The sequence below is a fragment of the Urocitellus parryii genome, chromosome 1 (assembly GCF_045843805.1).
Source record: "Urocitellus parryii isolate mUroPar1 chromosome 1, mUroPar1.hap1, whole genome shotgun sequence".
NCBI classification, from domain to species: domain Eukaryota; kingdom Metazoa; phylum Chordata; class Mammalia; order Rodentia; family Sciuridae; genus Urocitellus; species Urocitellus parryii.
The window spans coordinates 166,888,413-166,908,523 of record NC_135531.1 but is presented as its reverse complement, the minus strand read 5'-3'; the positions used below and the strand labels follow the sequence as shown (position 1 = coordinate 166,908,523).

Sequence of the window (20,111 nt, the reverse complement as noted above, 5' to 3'; positions counted from 1 at the left end):
CTGGGATCTCACAGCTTCAGGGACAGCAAAGACGGTCATACTGTGTTGGCTACCCTCACCAGGACAGGGCTCTGCCTCTATGCTCATGACACCCAGGAGGCACCTCATATGTACAGTGGCTCCCTCCTTCAGCTGCCCGTCCTGGGGCAAGGTGGGTTCCCAGACAGGACTTCAAACACCCACAGCCCTGGAATGGCTTCCCAGGCCCTACCGCAAGGGACATACAGGCTTGGGAAGTGCAAACCTGGAGGTGCAGTGTGTCTCCTCCTAGGTCAGCCTCTTTATGCGTCGGTTATGCTTGTCCACGGTCAGGGTCGCACGGTCCACGGCTGCTGTGATGCCACTCAGGGCCTCATCCTGCCGCTCTAGCTCCGTCTCAGTGTCCAGCGCCAGCCCCTTCAGCTTTGTCAGGATCTGGGGAGAAGTGCAGATAACACACAAGCAGCTTTCCTGAGGATGTTCAGGAGCACACACACCACTCACAGACCTCAGGAGCTGCATGTGAATGCACGAAGTTTTCTGAGTTGATGGCAACAGAGCCCACAGAGCTAGCTCCTGAGCGTGGCCGCAGTATAGAGAACTCAACCCTGCCAGCAGCCAGCACACAGGACCACTTGGAGAGCTTTCTCTGTCTGCCCATGCCTCTGGCCTTGTGGGAATATCCTCCATGAACGTGGGTGCCTGGGTGTTGTGTCAGGTGGCTGGGAGTGTGGGGCTCAGTCCAGGTTCCTGGTCCCATCCAGTCACCATGTATGTTACCTGTCTGTGCCCATCTGGATGTGGATTAAACAAGACTTAAAAGGAAGAGCAGAGTACTGTTTTCCATGTGTAGAAGATGTCACACACAAATATAACAGGCAGAAAAAAACAAGTTCTGACATGTACCACACAGTGACTCTCCATCAGCAATGGACTACACATGTGACAGTGGTCCCATGGGATGGTGACAGCTGAGAAGCCCTTGTCACATGATGCTGTAGCAACATCACTCTCTTCATATCTGTGGCTGTGCTTCATATCTGTGGGCAGAGCTAGTGTGCTGCTAGCATGCAAACTGCAGGGCAAGTCATCGTGCCAGCACGTGACACTTAGTAATAACGACCACGGCTATGGTATGCTCTGGCTTATGCATCTACCACACCACACGCTTCATGTTAGAGTGCACTCCTCCTACAAACAGTGTGCCGTGTCTTGCTGGCCACAACCTCGTGCACCTTGTTACTACCTCTTGGTGGCAGTGAGGCCACAGCAAGGCCACAGCAGTGACTGCTCCATATCTTCTAAGTGTGTGTAGGTCACTCTGTGACGTTCATATGAGGATGCAATTGCCTCACAGCATCTTTCTCAGATTATGTCCCACTTGTCATCAACAGGATGAGGAGCTGTACAACACAATTATGTCCCACTTGTCATCAACAGGATGAGGAGCTGTACAAACCCACCAGAGTGGGGGCACCTGGCTGCACTGACCTGTGAGTGGGAGGTTCACTGAGCATGAGAGCCTGGGGACTGTAGGGATATGCACAGGTCACGGAGGAAGACTGCCTGGGCCACTGCTGGCCAGCTCCTGTGTGCTGTGACTCACGTCATGTTTCATGGAGTCTTGTTCCATCTCCATTCTATGGACATTCATCACACTATGTAGCACTGCTGTTGACCTCATGCTTACAGACTGCACTGGTCAAAACCTTGATAGACTCAGGCTGACAGCAGGAAGGAGAACATTTCAAAAGAAATAGTAATGACAACTACTTGAGATACACACAATCACCCGCTTTCAAGGGCAGTTTCAGAGCACCATGAGGTCACTGAAGAGGACCTGCAGGGCCTGATTCATAGGAGGAGCCCCTGTTGTACTGGCAGCCTCCCCAGAAGAGAGTTGTGGAAGATCCACTTACAGCACATTGAGTGTGCGCAAGGACTGCCTAGGGGGTGACTCTGGAGGGCCATCAGAGCTCCTCTAGGGACTGAGGCTGTGCCTGAGGCCTTCCCAAGGCCCCCAGATGACACAGGTAGGAGTTCTGAGTCCACAGGTGCCAGAGTGGGTAAGGCAGAGCCATCAGCACAGAGTTAGCTGTTACACCAGCAGGTGTCTGCAGGTATCTGGAGATGACCCAACAGATGCTCCATGGCCAAATAGCAGGCACTCAGGTTCTAGCATCATTAACCCCTTGTTCACAGGTCTGGCCTCTAAAGATAGGGAGACTTCCCTGTGCTCTGTGTCTGACCAACCAAAACAAAACAGGAAACAGGAGCCTGAGACAGTAAGACTCAATAGCTTCCCTGTAAGGTGAGGTTTGCATGAACACACCACGTAAATGAGCTCCACAGACTGAAGGTGACTCTGCAGATCCCAGAGGAGCCCGTCCTGAGCATGTGCATTCTGCAAGTGGGCTGTGACAAAGGGGCCGTCTATCCCTCTCCAACATATAGTGCCTGCGCTGGGCTCGCTGTCACGAGACATTGCTGACTGCAGATGGCCGCCCCAGATGAGCCTTCTCACTTCCTCTGGTAACTGGTGGAAACTCCATCAGGTGAGTCATTTCTTAGGAACTGGCCAGAGCTCTGGAAAGTATACTGTGGGGTCAGCTGGCTCTGGGGGATGGGCTGGATGACCTCATACAAAAGTAGGTCTTTTCCATCTCCTAGGCCTATGACCTCACATGGCGGATGCCCAGACTGCACATTAAAGAAGGAAAAATAAACCCCAGCCCACTGCCAGGGTAGATGAGCTCCTCCCTGCCACTTTTCCTGGTCAATGACTTCTTTCTCACTTACCTCTACTCTCAGTGCAGGAGGAAGGTCACCTTGTCAGGAACTGGCACAAAGGGTTGGCCTTTGCCACCCACTTGCTTGTCACTTGATGTCCCCAGACAAGGCCCTCAGCCGCCCACAGTTGGGTCACAAACAGCCCCTGGCAGCGTGTATGTAGTTTCTAGGTCCCAACAATCTCTCTGAAATGTGATTGAGTTTATGGCCACCCACTATATAATGACGTCTTAATTAGTGATGGGCCTATATATGATAGGGGTCCCGTAAGATCACATGGCCTGGTGACACAGTGGCCATCTGATTTTGTACACCTGATCTGTGATGCTCCCACAGTGGTGCACTTCTCTGACTGTGTCCCCGCTCTCAAGCAGATACAGGACCGTGTTGGAAGTGGAGATGTACTGTGGACTGCAAGGCTCTAAGCTATGTAACCTGACTTCTTTGCACATGAGCTGAGAGCTGAGCCTCTAGAAATATACCTGCACTGGAAGTCCAAGTCCTGGCTAGAACTCTTGGTACTGAGGCTTCTGCAGGCCACATATGGGTCCTATAATTCCTCAGCCACTTGGCTCCCTTTAGTGGAGATTACTGTTTGTCTTCTTATTGTAAGAATAGTATGAGTAAAAAGAAAAAAGTTGAAGAAGGAAATAATTGTTCATGATCCAGATTATTGTCTGTCCCATTAGCATCCCTGTTCCCAAAATCCACAACCTGGACCTTCTGACCTGAGGCCACAGTGCAGCGTTCCACCCCTGGCTTTGTGAGACAGGCTGAAGCTGAAACACTGGTGCACCAAGAACTGTCCTAGGTCACCTTCAGACTCTGTGTGTAAGGTATATGTGAGACAGAAATGGATTTTGTGTTTAGAATCAGTTCCCCATCTCAAGAGAGCCCATTATGGCTATGCAAATCTTCACAGTCCTGAACAATCTGAAATGCATAGGACTCTTGTCCTGAGTACTTCAGAGAAGGGTGCTCAGCCTGTGTAAATCATATCTTTTCCCATCACCATATTCATATGCCCCCACAATATCCAGGAATATGGGATTAGAGTACACACAGTTTTGTTTCCTGTCTTTTTCATTCCCTAGCCATCCTGAATAGAAGCTCATAGTTAGGAAACCCAATGTCAGGCACCCAAACATTGTTTCAAGACTTCATATGTATCATCTCAGATAATTCTCAAACAAACCTATTTTATAAATGAGGCCAAGAAAGGCTGGACACTGGCTGGAACTCTGAGGTGCACTGAATCCAGGCTAAGCCAGTTCTAGAAGAAGCAGAAACACCTTTCTGACATCAGATTCAGAGGTCTGATGATGCACACACAGAAACTGCATGTTCCTGAAGAACACAGTGCAGACCTCACCAGGGGTTGGCAGGAGGGAAAGAAATGTCCCAGGGGTACTGGGTTTCAGGACCCGAGCTCTTGTCCATAGCCCTGAGCATTCACAAAAGCTCTCTGCTGAAAGGCGAGCTCAATAAGCAACTATAGATTTTTAAATACCCACATAATAAGGAGAAAAAAATAAATATATCCCCAATACTACATTTCAAAATGAAGTCAATAAAAGCAATGATTGATTATGTTTAGTATTTTAGTTCAACGAATGTGTATAAAGTCCTGCTATGTCAGTGTGAATGTTAGACTTAATACATATTTCAACTAGGACAGACAGGTGAACGCTGGATACACGTGACACGAGATCACAGGACCACAGGACCATCCCTCCAGAGGACCATCTCATCGACAGACCCTGTGTGGCCAACACTTATGTCTCCATCATCCTCACATGACTCTGCCCACAAGGACTATCTCCACGTTAGACTTCCATCTCCATCTTTCTGAAAGGAATCAAGTGCCTTGTTCCTATGCACAGTGAAACTGTGGCAAAGGTAAACATGTGTGTATATATATATATATATATATATATATATATATATGTTTTCCTTGGTCTTTGCCTAATAAGCAAAGTCATATATGCACCTATAATTCACCAGGGGCCAAAACCTCCTGACCACCTGTAAAATTTTGGGCATTTTATTACATAAATCATGAAATACAGAGTAGTTTCATTCAACTTTTGACTTGGAAAAAAGTCTCACTGAATTTTCACCCTAAATAATAGAACTCATTCCAAATGGCCTGTTAAGACCCTTGCCCTGTCTGCCAAAAAAAATGCACTTGGAAAATAATTAAATATTGCAAATCCAAAAGAGATCTTTATAGTTACTACGTATGCAGACAAAGAAAATTACCAAGTTAACCTTCAAAGCATTAGTACCTCTGGAATATTGGTAGCCTTTTTCCTTTAAGAGAGGGACTGAAGTAATTAAACAGCATCGTGTGCATTCCATATAACAGGATGGAAAGAATGGAGCTCATGAAGTCTGGCCAAACCTTAAAAACAGTTGTTCCCTCTGTGGCTCAGGATGACAAGCTGTCTAGTCATCCATGTTAATGTTGCCAGCCGCTGAAATAACCAGGGGCCTCTCCGATGAGCCCTCTCTGGTTGTGAGTCAAAGACCAGGCTCCAAACAAACACGTCCCCAAATCCCTGTTACACAAACAAAGTAACCAGGCAGCTTTACCTACTCAGAAATTAGCTTATTGGAAGTGCTTTAATTTTGGGGAGAAAGAAACATATAGCTCACATAGCACAGGCAAGACAGAAAACCATGCATGAGTGTCAGGGGAACCATTTTGGGGAAAAAAAAAAACCCAAAGGAATGTCAAGGGCTCTTCTGCTTGGGGTGTGTGTGTGTGTGTGTGTGTGTGTGTGTGTAACGATGGGCAGTGAGCATGGCTGTCCACTGAAGGCACTGGGTTCCCTTACTATCTGTGGCAGGGAAGGGTAATGAATGACCTGAGTGACTCAGGCAGGAACCAGACAGGAAGTGAAAACACAACCTGAACAAATAAACTCAGGGAAGGAAGCAGACAAAGAGTTAAGAGCTGTGGCCCTTCAGGGTAGCACAAAAGCTACTGACCCTCCATGAATGACCCTCAAGGAAGACTTGGCTCTCCTGGCCTTGCCAGTCCCTGGGGTCCCTGACAATGCTCTGGCCCAAGAGCCTACAGTCTACTGTAGTATACACTGGCCACTTTACATGCTCACAGTTCCTTGAACTCAGGATGAGATCTACCCACAGTGTCCAGGATGAGCAATGGCACACCAGTGCACTGCAGGAGCAAATACGGAAAGAGCTCGGCCTTGCCATTTCCATTTATTCATATAGGAAATAAATTATGGAAACATGGCTTACTGATAGCCATGGGTACTTACCAAAAGAGATTCGTGTGCATGCATGCACCAGCAAGGGGCAAGGCCCGTGCCCCACCAGGAATGGAGCCTGGGCCCTAACCATGGGTGGCTGTGCTGTCATAGCATATAGGGCTCAGGAAGACCCACCCTATACTCCCAAACACACAGTGATGTATTAGTTGTTGTCTCTGCATAGAATTTGAAAGATGTTCCGCTCTACCCCATCATACAGCCCTAGGATTCAGGGTACAACTGTGTGAATATTAACAGCCTACAGGGAGTGAGTATTAGTGAGGCTGTCTGCCCTGAACTGTTATTACTCTGACTCACCTAGAAACTGAATTTTCTTGCGCCCATTGAAGAACAGAGAGGGACAAATCAAGCTGTCTGTACCTCTCAGTAGTTATTAGATGCTGTGGAAAAGACAAGGAGGGAAAGCTGGCAGTCCTGTAGCAAGGCCCAGTGGGCTTCAGGAACATGCTCTGCTGTGATCCATCACAGGCAGCACTCACAGGACACCCCAGACCCTCATCCCAGTGGCAATATTCCTGAGAGTCCCCAAGTGGCCTGGGGCTGGAAGGAGGATGGGTAAGAGGGTTCCCCTGTCCCAGTATACCCCCATACTGCAATGGCTAGTATCCCTGTGCCATTTCTGAGGGGACTTGGAGATAGCAGAGCAGCTGAGCTCAGGTCTTCAGGGATCCATGGATCTCAAGATACAACTGGGGGCTGGCAGCCAGTGAAAGCATTCTCACTTGAGGCCTAGATAGAGAAATGGTGCTGTTATATAGTAAGGGACCAGGGGATGGCCTGGGTCACACCATCTATCCATGCAACTCCCTGCTACCAGGCCATAATCCCATAAAGAGCAATAAGTTATGGTTTATATGTGAGGTGTTCCCCAAAAGCTCATGTATGAGACAACACAAGACGGTTCAGAGGTGAAATGACAGGTTATGAGAGCCTTAGCCTCACTAGTGCATTAATCCTCTGATAGAGGTTAACCTGTAACTGTAGGCAGGTAGGTTGTGGCTGGAGGAGGTGGCCCCTGGGGACATGTCTTTGGGGGTGTATATTTTGTCCTTGAACAGGGCTCTCTCTCTCTCTCTTTCCTTCCTGGTACCATGTCCTGAGCCATTTTCCTCCACCACATCCTTCCACCATAATGTTCTGCCTCACTGCGGCTCTGAAGGAATGGAGTTGGCTGTCTATAGACTGAGACTTCTGAAACCATGAACCCCAATAAAATTTTCCCTCTCTCATTGTTCTTGTCAGATCTTTTGGTTACAGCGGCAAACAAACAAATAAACCAAACCAAACCAAACCTGACTAAAACAGTTCTTGCTAAATGAAACACATGTTGCATCTGCATGGAGCATCACCGAAGCTCATCTCACACGAGGAAGTGCATACTCAGAAGTCATATTAAACAGGGAATCTTCACAGTGACCAGAGGCTCAGCGACACACAGGCACAGAAAGGTACTGCGTCACCTTTATTCTTACCAACACCCTAGGAATGACTCTGTCCTGTGATGAGATGATACCGAAGCCAAATGCTAGGACAAGGAGTGAATGGCTGAGAGTCAGCTAACAATCCCTTGCCCCATCTCAGTCCTCCTGCCCTCCTGCTGCAAATGGAACAGACAGACAGGCGTGTGCTGCTAGGGCCCACAGCCAGCAGCCACCTCAACTTCGCTTTCTCATTTAATATGATTCAATGGCATCAAAAACCCAAGGCCTGGTTCCCATCCTAAACCAAAGACTGAATCATACCTGCTACATATATTTTAAAAGTTAATGAAAAAGATGTCAATAATGAATAGATCATCTAGACAGAAGATCAATAAGGAAACAGGACCTGAACAACACTATAAACCCACTGGATCTAAGAGACGTATACAGAACATTCCACCCCAAAACAGTAAGCCTGCAATCCCAGATTTTGGAGGCTGAGGCAGAAGGACTGCAAGTTCAAGGCCAGCCTGGACAACATAGCAATATCTGATCTCAAAAAAAAAAAAAAAATTTACAGAAGATGCAGATGAAGAGACACATCAGTGAGGTAGGGGAAGAGACCTTCATGCCTTCCAAGCTCCAGGAACCTCCGCAGGTCCAGCCACCAGGCTCTCAGAACCCTGTGCTTTTGGGGGTTTATAGAGGTTTCTTTCCATGGACGTGACAGATTAAATCACTGGCCACTGGTGTTCCACTCAGCCCGCAGCCCCTCTCTCTTCTCTGGAGGCTGACCCTGCCTTGGTCTTTCAGGGACCAGCCCCATCCTGAAGCTGCCTGGGCTGCCAGTCAGCAGCGGGCTCAGCAGCAGACAAGACACATCACTTCAGAGACTCCCAGGACTCTAGGAGCTGTGGAAGACAGACCAAAAACCTCTGTCAGTACACAAGCAGCACGCCTGCTTCAGTGCACACCAACACTCTCCAGTTATGCCGCATGGCCGGAGAGGAGACTCCACGAATTCACCAAGACTAAACAACAGAACCTTCTCTGAACACAATGGACTAGAAACATGGAAATCCAGAACATTCGCAAATAGGTAGCAATTAAACAGCACACTCTTAAAAAACTACCAGTGGAAGGAAATTTCTATTTTTTTTTACATGATTAAAAACAAAAATACAACATACTAAGCAAACCAAATCCATGTGGGACTAATCTGGAGGGCAGGGGGCTCAACATGAGAAGACAGTGTGACATACCATATCAAGAGATTGAGGAGAAAAGCCACAAATGGTCTGAATTGACAGAGAAGCATCACCAAAGTCCCCAATCCCCTCCTGATACAAATGCTTAGAAAGCAGGAATAGAGGGCACCTCTCCAACACGGGAAAGGGTGTTTGTGAGAAGCACAGAGCTAACATGGCTGCAAGCTCTCCCCCAAGATCAGGACCAAGAGATAGCCGAGGCCTGTGTCCACCATTGCAATGTGGTGCCCCCACCCCAGAAGCCAGAGCGGTAGGACAAAAAAGGAAAAAGGCAACCATATCAGAAAGGCGGCAGCACAGCCATCTCTGGGCAGACGACGACCTACCTGCAGAAAGCCCCAGATCCCACAAACAGGAGCCAGAACAGACACCAACCTAGCGCAGCTGAGAACCAGCACAACGGCCATCAGTCTTCATACGGCAGCAACAATCAAAGAAAGAAGTTGAGAAAATAACTGCATTTATAATGGCATTCAAAAGAATAAAACAGCAAAGTTTACCCAAGAAGGTGAAAGGTTTGTACACAGCAAAGGACAAGCACTGTTGAAAGAAGCTGGAGAAGGAAACAAGTGAGAAGACATTCTCTGTTCTTGGGTTGGAAGACTTTATACTGGGGAGGACAAAAAACAAAAGGTGGGAAAAAAAGATAAACTACATTTCACTAGAATTAAAAACTTTTGTGTACTTGTTCTATTATAAAGAATTTTATTGGCCTTTGTCCCTGGTTCCTGGGGACAAAACTAAATCTTTGAAATTTTCCTAGCAATGGGACTGTTATCCAGAGTATTGGGACCAAACATGAGTTTATGCAAACACAATGACATAAACACAGGAAGAACTGGAAAGACCATCGAGGTGACTGGAGATAGGACTGGGATCAGGTGGCCCACAGCCCCTATCTCCTGGAAAGGATCGGGGCTAGGGATTCAGTTCAGGCATGGAACTGATGATTCAATCAATGATGTCCCACAATGAAGTCCCAGTAAAGATTCTGGACCTTGAAGCCCAATGGAGTGTCTTGGTTGGTGCCACGCTGATGTGACTGGAGGGTGATGTGCTGGCTCCATGGGAGACGGCACAGAGGCTCCACACTTGGGATCCCCTGGAACCTCACTGTGTCTCTTCATTTGGCTGCTCCTATCTGCACCCTTTATAAACTAAAACTTTAATAGAATAGTGCTGGGAATGACGACGGCACACACCTCAGGAGGCTGAGGCAAGAGGATCACAAGTTCCAGGCCAGACTCTGCAACTTGGAAAGACTCCGTCTCAAAATAAAATGAAAACAGCTGGGGACGTGGCTCAGTGATAGAGCACCTCTGGGTTCAATCCACAGTGCTCCAAACAAGAATCAAACAAACAAGCAAACCACAATGAGATACCATTTTATACCTACAAGGATGGCTTTTTTTTTTAAATTAAAGTAAGTGTTGGTGAGGATGTACAAAACTGGAATTCTCATACGCTGCTGTTAGCAAGGCAAAGTGTTGCAGCTGTTGTGAAGTATGGTGGTTCACCAAAAAGCTAAGCCTAGAGTTACCATGTGAGCCAGGGATCTCACTTCCACACCCAGGAGAGCTGGAAGTCAGGACCTAATTGCTTCTTATATGTGAATATTCACATAGCACTATTCACAGTAACCCAAAGTTGGAAACAATCCAACTGTCCATCAACAAATGAATGGATAAGCAAAATGAAGCTATCCAAAGTTATATAGCAAAATAAAGCAATGACACATGCTATAACAGACCAATAGCCATTATTGAAAGCCATTCAGAGAAGTCATAGGCCATGTTGTCAGGAGCACTTAACAATTAAAGTACATGTAGGTCCTCCCCTGCACAGGACCAGAAGCATTTTTAATTTTAGAATAATTGAATAGACATTATAATGAGATATCTTGGGGATGGGACCCAAATCCAAATGTAAAATTTGTTTCTGTTTCATGCATACCTTATACACTGAACCTGAAGGTGATCTTATTAATGTTTTTAGTGTACCTGCATTTGGATTGTGACCCATCCTGTGAGGTCAGGTATGGAATTTTCTACCTGTGGCGTCATCATATTGGTGCTCTAAAGGATTTGGATTTGGGATCACTTCAGATTTCTGGATTAGGGATGCTCAACTCGTGGCTGAGATATGTAGCTAAGTTCAGCAACTAACATCTGGATTGAAATCAAAGCTGTCTATAAGAACGACATTAACTGCCCTTCTCACCCCCAAAGCCGATGTCTGGCTATGCCCTGTAACGAGGGAAAGAATGGATGGTCTGGAAAGCCTTCAGAGCAAAGCTGCAGCAGTGTGAGGAAGCCAAGGAGAGGAGGCAAACCCCGCAGTGTGCCAGCACATACTCTGCATCTCCTCCACCCTAACGCTCGCAGAGCAGAGCCCGCTTCCCTGGAGGTCAGCCTGGCTGTCCTGCCTGAGGCAGTGCGACTTCTTCCAGGACACATACCGGCTCCTTTGCAGCCTACACTGACAGTCATACAGAGAAACAGGCTGTCATCTCTATGCAGACAGTGAGTGCATGGAAGCCAGGATCATAACTCACTGGTCTTTACGTTTACCTCAGGCTCAGGGACACCATTGACTGTGATCATCTAACATAGACAAAGTATACAGGAAAAGCTGAGTGATGTTTCTCCAATGGGGAGTGTACACAGAAGGACTGAGGCAGGTTTAAAGCCAGGGCACCAGGCACAGTAGGTAGGTAGGTACTGAAGATGATTAAATGTGTTCCATAATTTTTTGAAAGGAAAGAAAACGCAAAGACAGAAGCACACGAATTTCTTAAGATCGTCCACAGTCAGTGTAGAAAACCCCAGAAAGCTCCAGTAAACTACTAAGGCAAGCCCACTTGGGGCTGGGCTGAGAATGCAGAGGGTTTCCACAGGTGCAAACACCACGACAGGAACACTGTGTCCTCCCAGGTCTGGAGCCGCCCACGGGCCTGCACGAACCTGACAGGGCCACACATTCTCCTCCTCACAACCCTACCCACCAGCTGTCTTTGCTCTTCACTGAAATCACAAGACTTTTTTTTTTGTTAGATTGAGTAAATCAAGCTGCTTTTCTTTTTTGTGTCTTGTGTTTACTGTGATAATATCACATACAGCAGACAGATAAAGTGTCCTCACATAGGATGAGAGTTCAGACATGACCAGATACTTCCTGTGCCCCCACCTCTGAGGGGCCCCTGTGCTTTCTTATCACAGTGACATGTAGGGTGCTACACATAAGGGCCTCCGTCTTCTGATGCAACCCTTCAACACACCCTGCTGCTCTTGCACCCCATGGATTCCACCCTCTCCATTTCCACTGCTGCTTCCCAGTGAAACAGGAGGTGGAATGAAGAAACTCCAGACACAGGATAGGACAGGACAGAGAAACGAACATGAAGCAACCTCTTGTGAATCTGAAATGCCCTGCTTTGGGGACAGCCAAGAGCCACGTTTTGTTTTACCACTTCCAAACCCTGCATCAATGATGTGGCCTCTGCAGATCCTGTCAACCCAGCACAGCAGCAGTTCTGAGGGGACACAGACTCTGCGGCTAGTCGAGGGGCTCTGCCAAGCCCACCATGGGATTGGCTGCCCTCTGGCCTCCTGGGCTCATCCTTCCTTGCCACAGTGACGTGACAGATGATGGCTATAGACCTCAGGGGCCTGCAGACTGGGTACCCACAAAGCCCATTCCTGTCCCTGTGGAATTCTGGCCACCTCCCCACAGTACCCCTAACTGCAATTTAAATCTCCGGACACGTCTCCATGTAATGCCTTAATGGCATCTGCAACCACAACCACAGCTGGATGGAGGATGGTTTCCTGCATTTTTGTTTACCCCAGAAACTTAACTCATTCCTACTTATGCATGAGCTCCAACTACACAGCTAAGAATTCCTCTCTAAATCTGAAACATCTGTTTCACCTCCAAAAGACCATCTCACATGAAACCAGGCCTTCCTCCTGACCAGCACACAGCCTTCATCAGCCTCCTCCCTGCTTCTGCAGCTCTACCTGAGCCCTCCCTGCCAGGCCACAGGACCACTGACCCTCTCCCTCCATCTCTGACCTTGTGCCCTGAACAAGAGCTCTGACACAGGGTTCCACTGTTCCCAGCTCAGTCACTAGGAGCCCCACCTTGCCCTCAGCCTTCTGCACGCTCATCCTGATATGTCCTATCCCATCCTCTGCTTTGGGGTCCATGGGACAGGTTGGTAGATGGGACATTTGTAAACAGGAAGGGTCCTCTCAAACTACATAGCCACCATCAGAATTAATAGGTAAATCTGTTCTTTTCATCCCAAGTATGGTCTACTTCAACCTGAACACAACTGTGGGACACAACACCATGACGGGGTAGGCATGGGAGCATCCTCAGACCCTACCCACCCAAAGCTCGCATGCTGTTATAAGCTCTCAGGAGAATGATGGGGGAAACTTGGGTGCACAGGCCTTGACACACTAGTTTCTCAAAACACACAAATCTGACCTTTACCCAGTGAGTTCAGCTGTCAGTGTGACCAGTGGGGTGGCCTGCTGAGTGGACTAGTTACAACTAGCAACAGCGTGTCTGAGTGCCATGTCTGAAAATGACCCAAGTTAGACCAGGAGGAAAAAGTGATAAGTCATGTATCCCATAACAAAAATGAATGCTGGGCTGGGGCTCAGCGGCACAGCACTTGTCTACAACATGTGAGGCACTGGGCTCCATCCTCAGCACCACATAAAAAATAAATAAAAAGTTATTAAAAAATTCTGTCTTTTTTTTTTTTTTTAAAAAGGATGAATGCTTTTCTCCCCTGCATCACAGAGGAAAAAGCTGAACTCAAAAGTTTGTGCCTGGGCTGGGAATGTGGCTCAGGCGGTAGCGCGCTCGTCTGGCATGCGTGCGGCCCGGGTTCGATCCTCAGCACCACATACCAACAAAGATGTTGTGTCTGCCGAGAACTAAAAAATAAATATTAAAAATTCTCTCTCTCTCTCTCTCCTCTCTCACTCTCTCTTTAAAAAAAAAAAGTTTGTGCCTATGTAGACAAATAAAATGAGAATTTGTTTTGAAGCACAGGTTAACTCCTAATGGAAGTGGACAGCCCCCATGAGATATACTGCACCCCCCAATGCTGAGGTAGGTAGAGGCCCTGGTCTGGGCACACAAGTGACATGCACTGTCACGGGAGGACTGAGACACATGACAGCAACTCAGCAGTCGTGATACAGAGGAACTCTATTCATTTTTAAAGATATGAATGGTATCATGGTTATCTTTTAACAGCTCTTATCTTTTAAAGATACATATTGAAATAAATATTTCAGTGATATGACAACAAGGTACTACTACTAAAACTATCAGGGAAAGAAAAAGCCATTACATTGTCCAGCAAAACTGTAGGAAGACAGGTTAAAAGGTATTTACATCAAATATTCAAATTTCAATTTCTGGAGAAAAGTGGTAAGCCTTCTTCAGAACCCAATGCTAAGTACAAAACCTGAGTAAGCCGGAGTGCATGGACCACACGTGTACAGTGCAGTATATGCCTAGCACACACATATGTGCACAGTGTCTGTACAAACACGATAGGGTGCACACACATGTACAAGCCCGGCACACATGCACTGTGCACATATGCATGATTCACACGCAATACACACTCATACACACAGTGGTGGAGAGCTGCCAGGGCAACTGTCTGCATAGGAGCAGGCTGGCATGGTGTGCAAATCTACATGCCACGAGGCGCATAGATTGAGTGGGCCCCAGAAGCAGCAACCAGTGCAAATGAACAGAGACCCTGTCTTCAGGCAGGAGAGAGAAGAAGAGTTTGCAGGGAGGACAGAAATGCCACCAGCCTAACAGGGCACTTGGGGAGCCTTTACCTGTGTCAACTCCTGGGTTTCCCTCTCAGAGAGAAGTGGCTGATCCCTCTGCAGCTGCAGTTGCCCGCCTTCCTGGCCTCCTGCAGGCAGCTCCCGCTGTGTGGTACAGCCCCTCAGCCTGGGTGCTGGAATGGAAAACTGAGGTCAGTGGTGACATCTTTCAGAAGACACAAACCACACACAAGCATTCAGAGCCTTACAGAGGAACACTGAAGACTACCCCAGCACTTTGGCCTGGTGGCGTGTGTCCAAGCACGTTACAAGTATCCATCCCCACACTTCTGCTGAGCTGAGCGCCCAACCCAAGACCACTGTTTGGTATCATACTCATGAGATACTCAGGGACTAATTCTGTAACTATCTCTAAAGAAAGGTCATTTATCCAAGAGTGATCAATTTTTCTTTTTTGGTACCAGGGATTGAACCCAAAGCACTTGACCATTGAGCCGTATCTCCAGCCCCATTTTTATATTTTATATATTTTTTTTTTACTTTCATGTTAATGTTTTATTTAAACCAGTACAAGCACCATGCTTAACAAAAGACTGTCCAAAATAAACATGCAGTATGAACTAGCAGAGACTGAAACCACAGGTTAAGAAGTTGTGCCAATTGTTGGTTTGATTAAACGTTGACAGAGAACTGTTAAAATTCACAAGACTAAACCATTAATGTTTCAAGCCTCCTGAATGAGATTATATTGGACCATCTAAATAAGTGGGAATTGCCCTGGCATGTTAGTGATCTCAAATAATATTCAAGTAATTAGATGTGTATGAATTATACTCCATAAAGCAAGAAAATACAGTTTCTATCACAAGCTTAATGTAGTTGTTTTACACATTACAGGAATGTGATCATTGATTTGAAATGTCAAATGGCCTAACAGGAAACAAGTTTCTCAAGGATATTCAACTTGGGACCATTGGTTTTATGTGGCCTAGAAGATTATTTACATTCTTCCAGAAATACAAAATAAGATTTGTCCTGAAATGTTTGAAACACTTCTTCACATAAATTGTAAAGGTTTAAAACTTCATAGATTCCAGTATTACCAGTCTATTAAACAAATAGGGAGTGCAACCATACCAAGAGTACTTGAATTGATAGAATATGAGTTATTCTCTACTTCCACCAAATATCAGCATTTAAACTCTTATGAAAATATCTATTCATCACTAGTCCACATATGGATTAATGACATTACTTGAGTTTAAAAAGTAGAGACAGGGTCTCACTGAGTTGCTTAGAGCCTTGCTAAGTTGCTGAGGCTGGCTTTGAACTTGTGATCCTCCTGCCTCAGCCTCCCAAGTTGCTGGGATTACAGGTGTGTACCACTGTGCCTGGCCAACTTATTTTTTTCTTTGAGTAAAGACTGAAGATTTGGAGTCTAAAACACAAGAACCTTTGAAACCTGGTGAAGTGTACATAAAACACATCACCAGGAAACTTCAGGGACATCTGGGATATTCCACAGAGCAAGTGGTTCCAGAGAGCACAGGAAATGACCAGCTATCAGAGCCAACTGAAACCGCATGTAAGGTTGTGCGGAGGTAGAGGGTGAGTCAGAGCTGCCCTGTGGCCGGGCTTGGCAAGATGTGGCATCTCTGAGGTTTGGGGTACCATGAGCTGCGGGACTCACAGAACACCTGCACATTGGGCAATCTCAATAAAGTCAGGGAGGTGCGCCATAAACAGTGTGAAAGTCCCCATGAAGTGTGGCTCCGGTGGCTGCTCATAGGGGTGTCACTTGTCCTTTATTTAGAGAATAGCTCCAACTGCAACCCCAGCACTTCACAGGCCAGATAAGAGCTGCAATTGAAGTCCGATCTTTGTTATTCTCCATAGTTCAAGCCACCCCAGATATGGAGCAGTTGGCCAAGTGGGAGGAAACAGCGCTGGCTAAGCAGCCCTTTCCTTTGGTACAGGAGGGACCTGTGACCTTCATGTCTTCCTCTGAGCTAGACAAGATACAGCAGCCTGGAAGCCATTGCTATACATATCAGAAAAGAACAGGAAAGAAAGCACATGGGAAGAGGGTGCCTTGTTGGGCATGAAAGGCAGGAACAAAATGGGTTAGGCTCAATACTTTCCAACAAACTGCACTTCACTGTCCTCTCCAGGAAAGACACTAGGCACCTCCAGCACACACACACAAAATCTCCTCCAGTCTCATTACCTCTTAAAATAATCTTTCAAGGTAACCTCCCCTGAGAGTGCCAGACTAAGCACAATTGGCTTCCCGACCAGGATGAATGTGGCTGGGGTTAGAACAGGCATGCAGGAGAACATGGGCGTGGAGCCAAGGGAGGTGAGAGGCACACTCTAGAAAGTCAGGGCTATTAACTAATGACCACTCTGCATGTCTGAGTGGACAGGTCTCACAAAATAGCACCTTTAGGATATATCACTTGGATTGGTGCTTTCCTATTCTGTTCTTAAACAACTACAAAAAAAAAAAAGAAGAGTATTTGCCAAGTGATAATGTTGCAGATGCTATCTGCAAAGCTCCCCAGTAGCTTCAGGGCCCTGCTAATTAGCACTTCTCTGCAAGAAAACATCCAGGCACTGCCCTGCAGCAGCTAGCAAGGTGGGCAGCTAATGAGGTTGGACAATAGGACAGACACAAAAGATGTGTCTCACAGCTGTCATCAGCTTAAGCAGAGGATAGCAGGGCTGGGGACAAGACTGCAGCATGAAAAGGCTCTGCCAGGTGGGCTAGAGGAAGAACCCATCCCAGACTCAGAGGATCCCCTATTTTCTGCTCAGGTGTCTAGGGCAGTGCAGACCCCTTCAGCTGGCTTGCACTGAGCCATGCACTGTTCTACAGTCCTTGCATCTCTGTCCACAGCCTTGGTGGCCCTGGGTTAGTATGAGCTCTCCTAAGAGCCTTTCATGTGGGGTCCCAGCTCCAGCACATGCTCTGGGCAGTGGAGCCCTGGTGCTGCTGAGATGTGACTGGGTTTTCATTCAACACCCAAGGCTATAGGGAGATACTGACTGACTGAATTCCAACAGCCAAGACTGCTTCAGCAACCAGAAGGCTGAAGCAGGAATGTTCTTCCTGATATAACTAATTACCCACAGGTGCATGAAGGGCATGGGGATATTTTCTCTGAGCCGCAGGGTCAGTTGGGACTCAGCTAAGTCACAGGCTCTATCTTCAGGGCTGGTTGCTGACTCAGTCATGCAGTGTTTTAAAATATCTGAGGAAAAGTATGGTGGTCCTGTTGCTATCTCTTCAGTCATTAATATCTCAGTTAAATAAAAATAGTAAAAATGGCTCTGCCAAAAAGGGGAAAAAAGACAACTGTACCTTCTTGGAATAAGGAGGCCTGAGAAGGTCCTAAGCGAGGTCATGCTGGAAGAGGGAACACAGACACTGGCCCCAGCAATGGCCTCTGCACTGTACCAGGTGGCAGGAAGTCCCCTCCTCATGCATCAAAGGCTCAGCTGTAGCGTGGGGACTTCCCTTGCAGATGTGACACAGAGCTGTACCTCTGCATAGGCTCAGAGGGAAACCTGCCAGCACGCTATCTGGGCAGACCTTCCCCTGGGCCCAGGCCTTGGTCTCATCTGCACCCGGGGAAATGCCCCTCTACCCAGGCTATGTGGGATGGGACATGGAAAGCTCTGAGAGACATGGGTCAGAGGAACACAAAATGTGAAGGTGCACATCCATCCGTGTGGGAAGGACAGCACAGGAAGCTGAAACACAAGGAGACAGCAGTTCGTGGGACCCCAACAGACACTTGTATTTTCAAAGTGATGAAAAAGTATGGCAGAATCAGGCACGGCAGTCTCCAAGGGAGTCGGTGGACCAGGACTGAGAAGCTCCAACAGGCTTTGGGTCACGCAAGAGCACTTCATGCACAGCACATGCTTTCATTCCTCAGGACCCCATCTTGGGATACTTAAGAACTCTGTCATGCATGTTGTACAGCCTATGTCTCCAAGGACCCTGTCCTGAGACCCCCAAAAGCTCTTTGATGCAGAACAAAGTGCTTGCATCCCCAAAGATCCTGACCTGGGACCCCAGGGCTCTGTCATGTATAGCACAGTGCCTGCATCCCCTCAACTGAAGCCAGAACTCCTCTGCCTAGGAAGCCAGCCAGGAGCAACTGACCCTGCAAAGACATAGTCAGCAGTCCACCACTGTGCCTCCTGCTGCCTGGCCTGCCTGGTTCTGAGGACACCATGAGTGACCACAGGCACAAGTGCTGTGGATAGGAAAAGTTCTGGGAGCTTACTTGATCCTGGTTCTGGGAAACCTCTCTGAGCAGGTGTTAGCAGCAAGTAGCTACAACAGAATCTGCTAACAAATGATCCATAGAAAATGCTGTACAAGCTAAGTCATGGGATGTGAGAGGAGGGCACCTCATTGTGTGGCTGCCTTCCAAACCACACCCCAGGCAAACCACAAAAACACATGACATAGACTCTAGCAGGAACCTTGCCAGTCCTACCAGAGGCTGTTAGGAGCACCGGGGAGGACTCTGAGGCATCATCAGAGCGGGGAAGCCCAGAAAGCCTAGGATCACAGGCTAGGAGGCTCTAGAGACAGAAGAGGATTTCAGATAGAGACAAGGGTGTCCAGTGTCCTGAACTGTAGTGGGAAACACCTATGGGTGCTCCCTGGTTGTAATGAGGAGGCACCTAACAATGGCACAGACAAAGAAATGGGGGATAAAGAATTCTGCACAGATTGAGAGTGAATATCCCTAACCCAAAACCCCAGAATCCAATCACTCCGAGCACAAAGATGACACAAGCAGAAAAATCTCACAGCAAGAAAATTTGTTTCTTGTGCAAAATCTATGAAAAATATTGTATAAAATTACCCTCGGGCTGTGTGTATAATGTTTATGTAAAACATGAATGAATTCCATGTTGACTGGGGTCCTGGCCTCAAGATATCTCACTATCTATGCAAATATCCCAAAATCTGAAAAATTCAAAATCCAAAACATCTGTGGTCCTTAGCTTTCAGATAAGGGATACTTGGCCTGTACTATCTTCAGATCTTTTCCTGCAAACTAGAAACTATTCTAAATTCTAAAGGCAATTTTGAGGATTCTAAGCAGAAAAACAGCAATCTACAACTACACTTCCCTGAGGCAGATGCTGTCCTGTCTTCCCATTCCCCTGGCTCTGCTCCTGAAGTGAGCACTGCCACTCCCCATCTGCCTGAAACATCACTACAGTTCTCTGGAAAACTTCACCCCAGGAACCAGAGGACTGGCTGCGACACTGCGACACTGCCCCCATGTGGCTGTATGCACACAGCGCGCCTCCACCAGACTGCACCCAGGGCGAGTCATGGTTTCCACCCCTACTGCCTCAGCTCATTCCAGCTCCAAGCAGTAAAAACAAAGAAGACAGACACACAACAGCAGCACATGAAGATGACAGTTTGAGGAAAGCTTCACCCCAGCCTGAGGTCAGGAACACTACTGAGTCCCAGCAACTCTT

The 20,111-nt window shown here is 47.3% G+C and overlaps 1 protein-coding gene across 1 annotated transcript in view; it reads right to left on the bottom strand.

Annotated features, from left to right (window-relative positions):
- Positions 1-20,111, bottom strand: part of Snap47 (synaptosome associated protein 47) — a 66,962-nt gene that overhangs the window by 6,518 nt on the left and 40,333 nt on the right. Inside the window, exons 4-5 of the mRNA XM_026379955.2 lie at positions 14,640-14,764; positions 245-414 (exon numbers count right to left, since the gene is read on the bottom strand). Coding sequence (XP_026235740.1) covers positions 268-414; positions 14,640-14,764 — 272 coding nt within the window. The 3' untranslated portion in view covers positions 245-267. The remainder of the gene's footprint in view (positions 1-244; positions 415-14,639; positions 14,765-20,111) is intronic.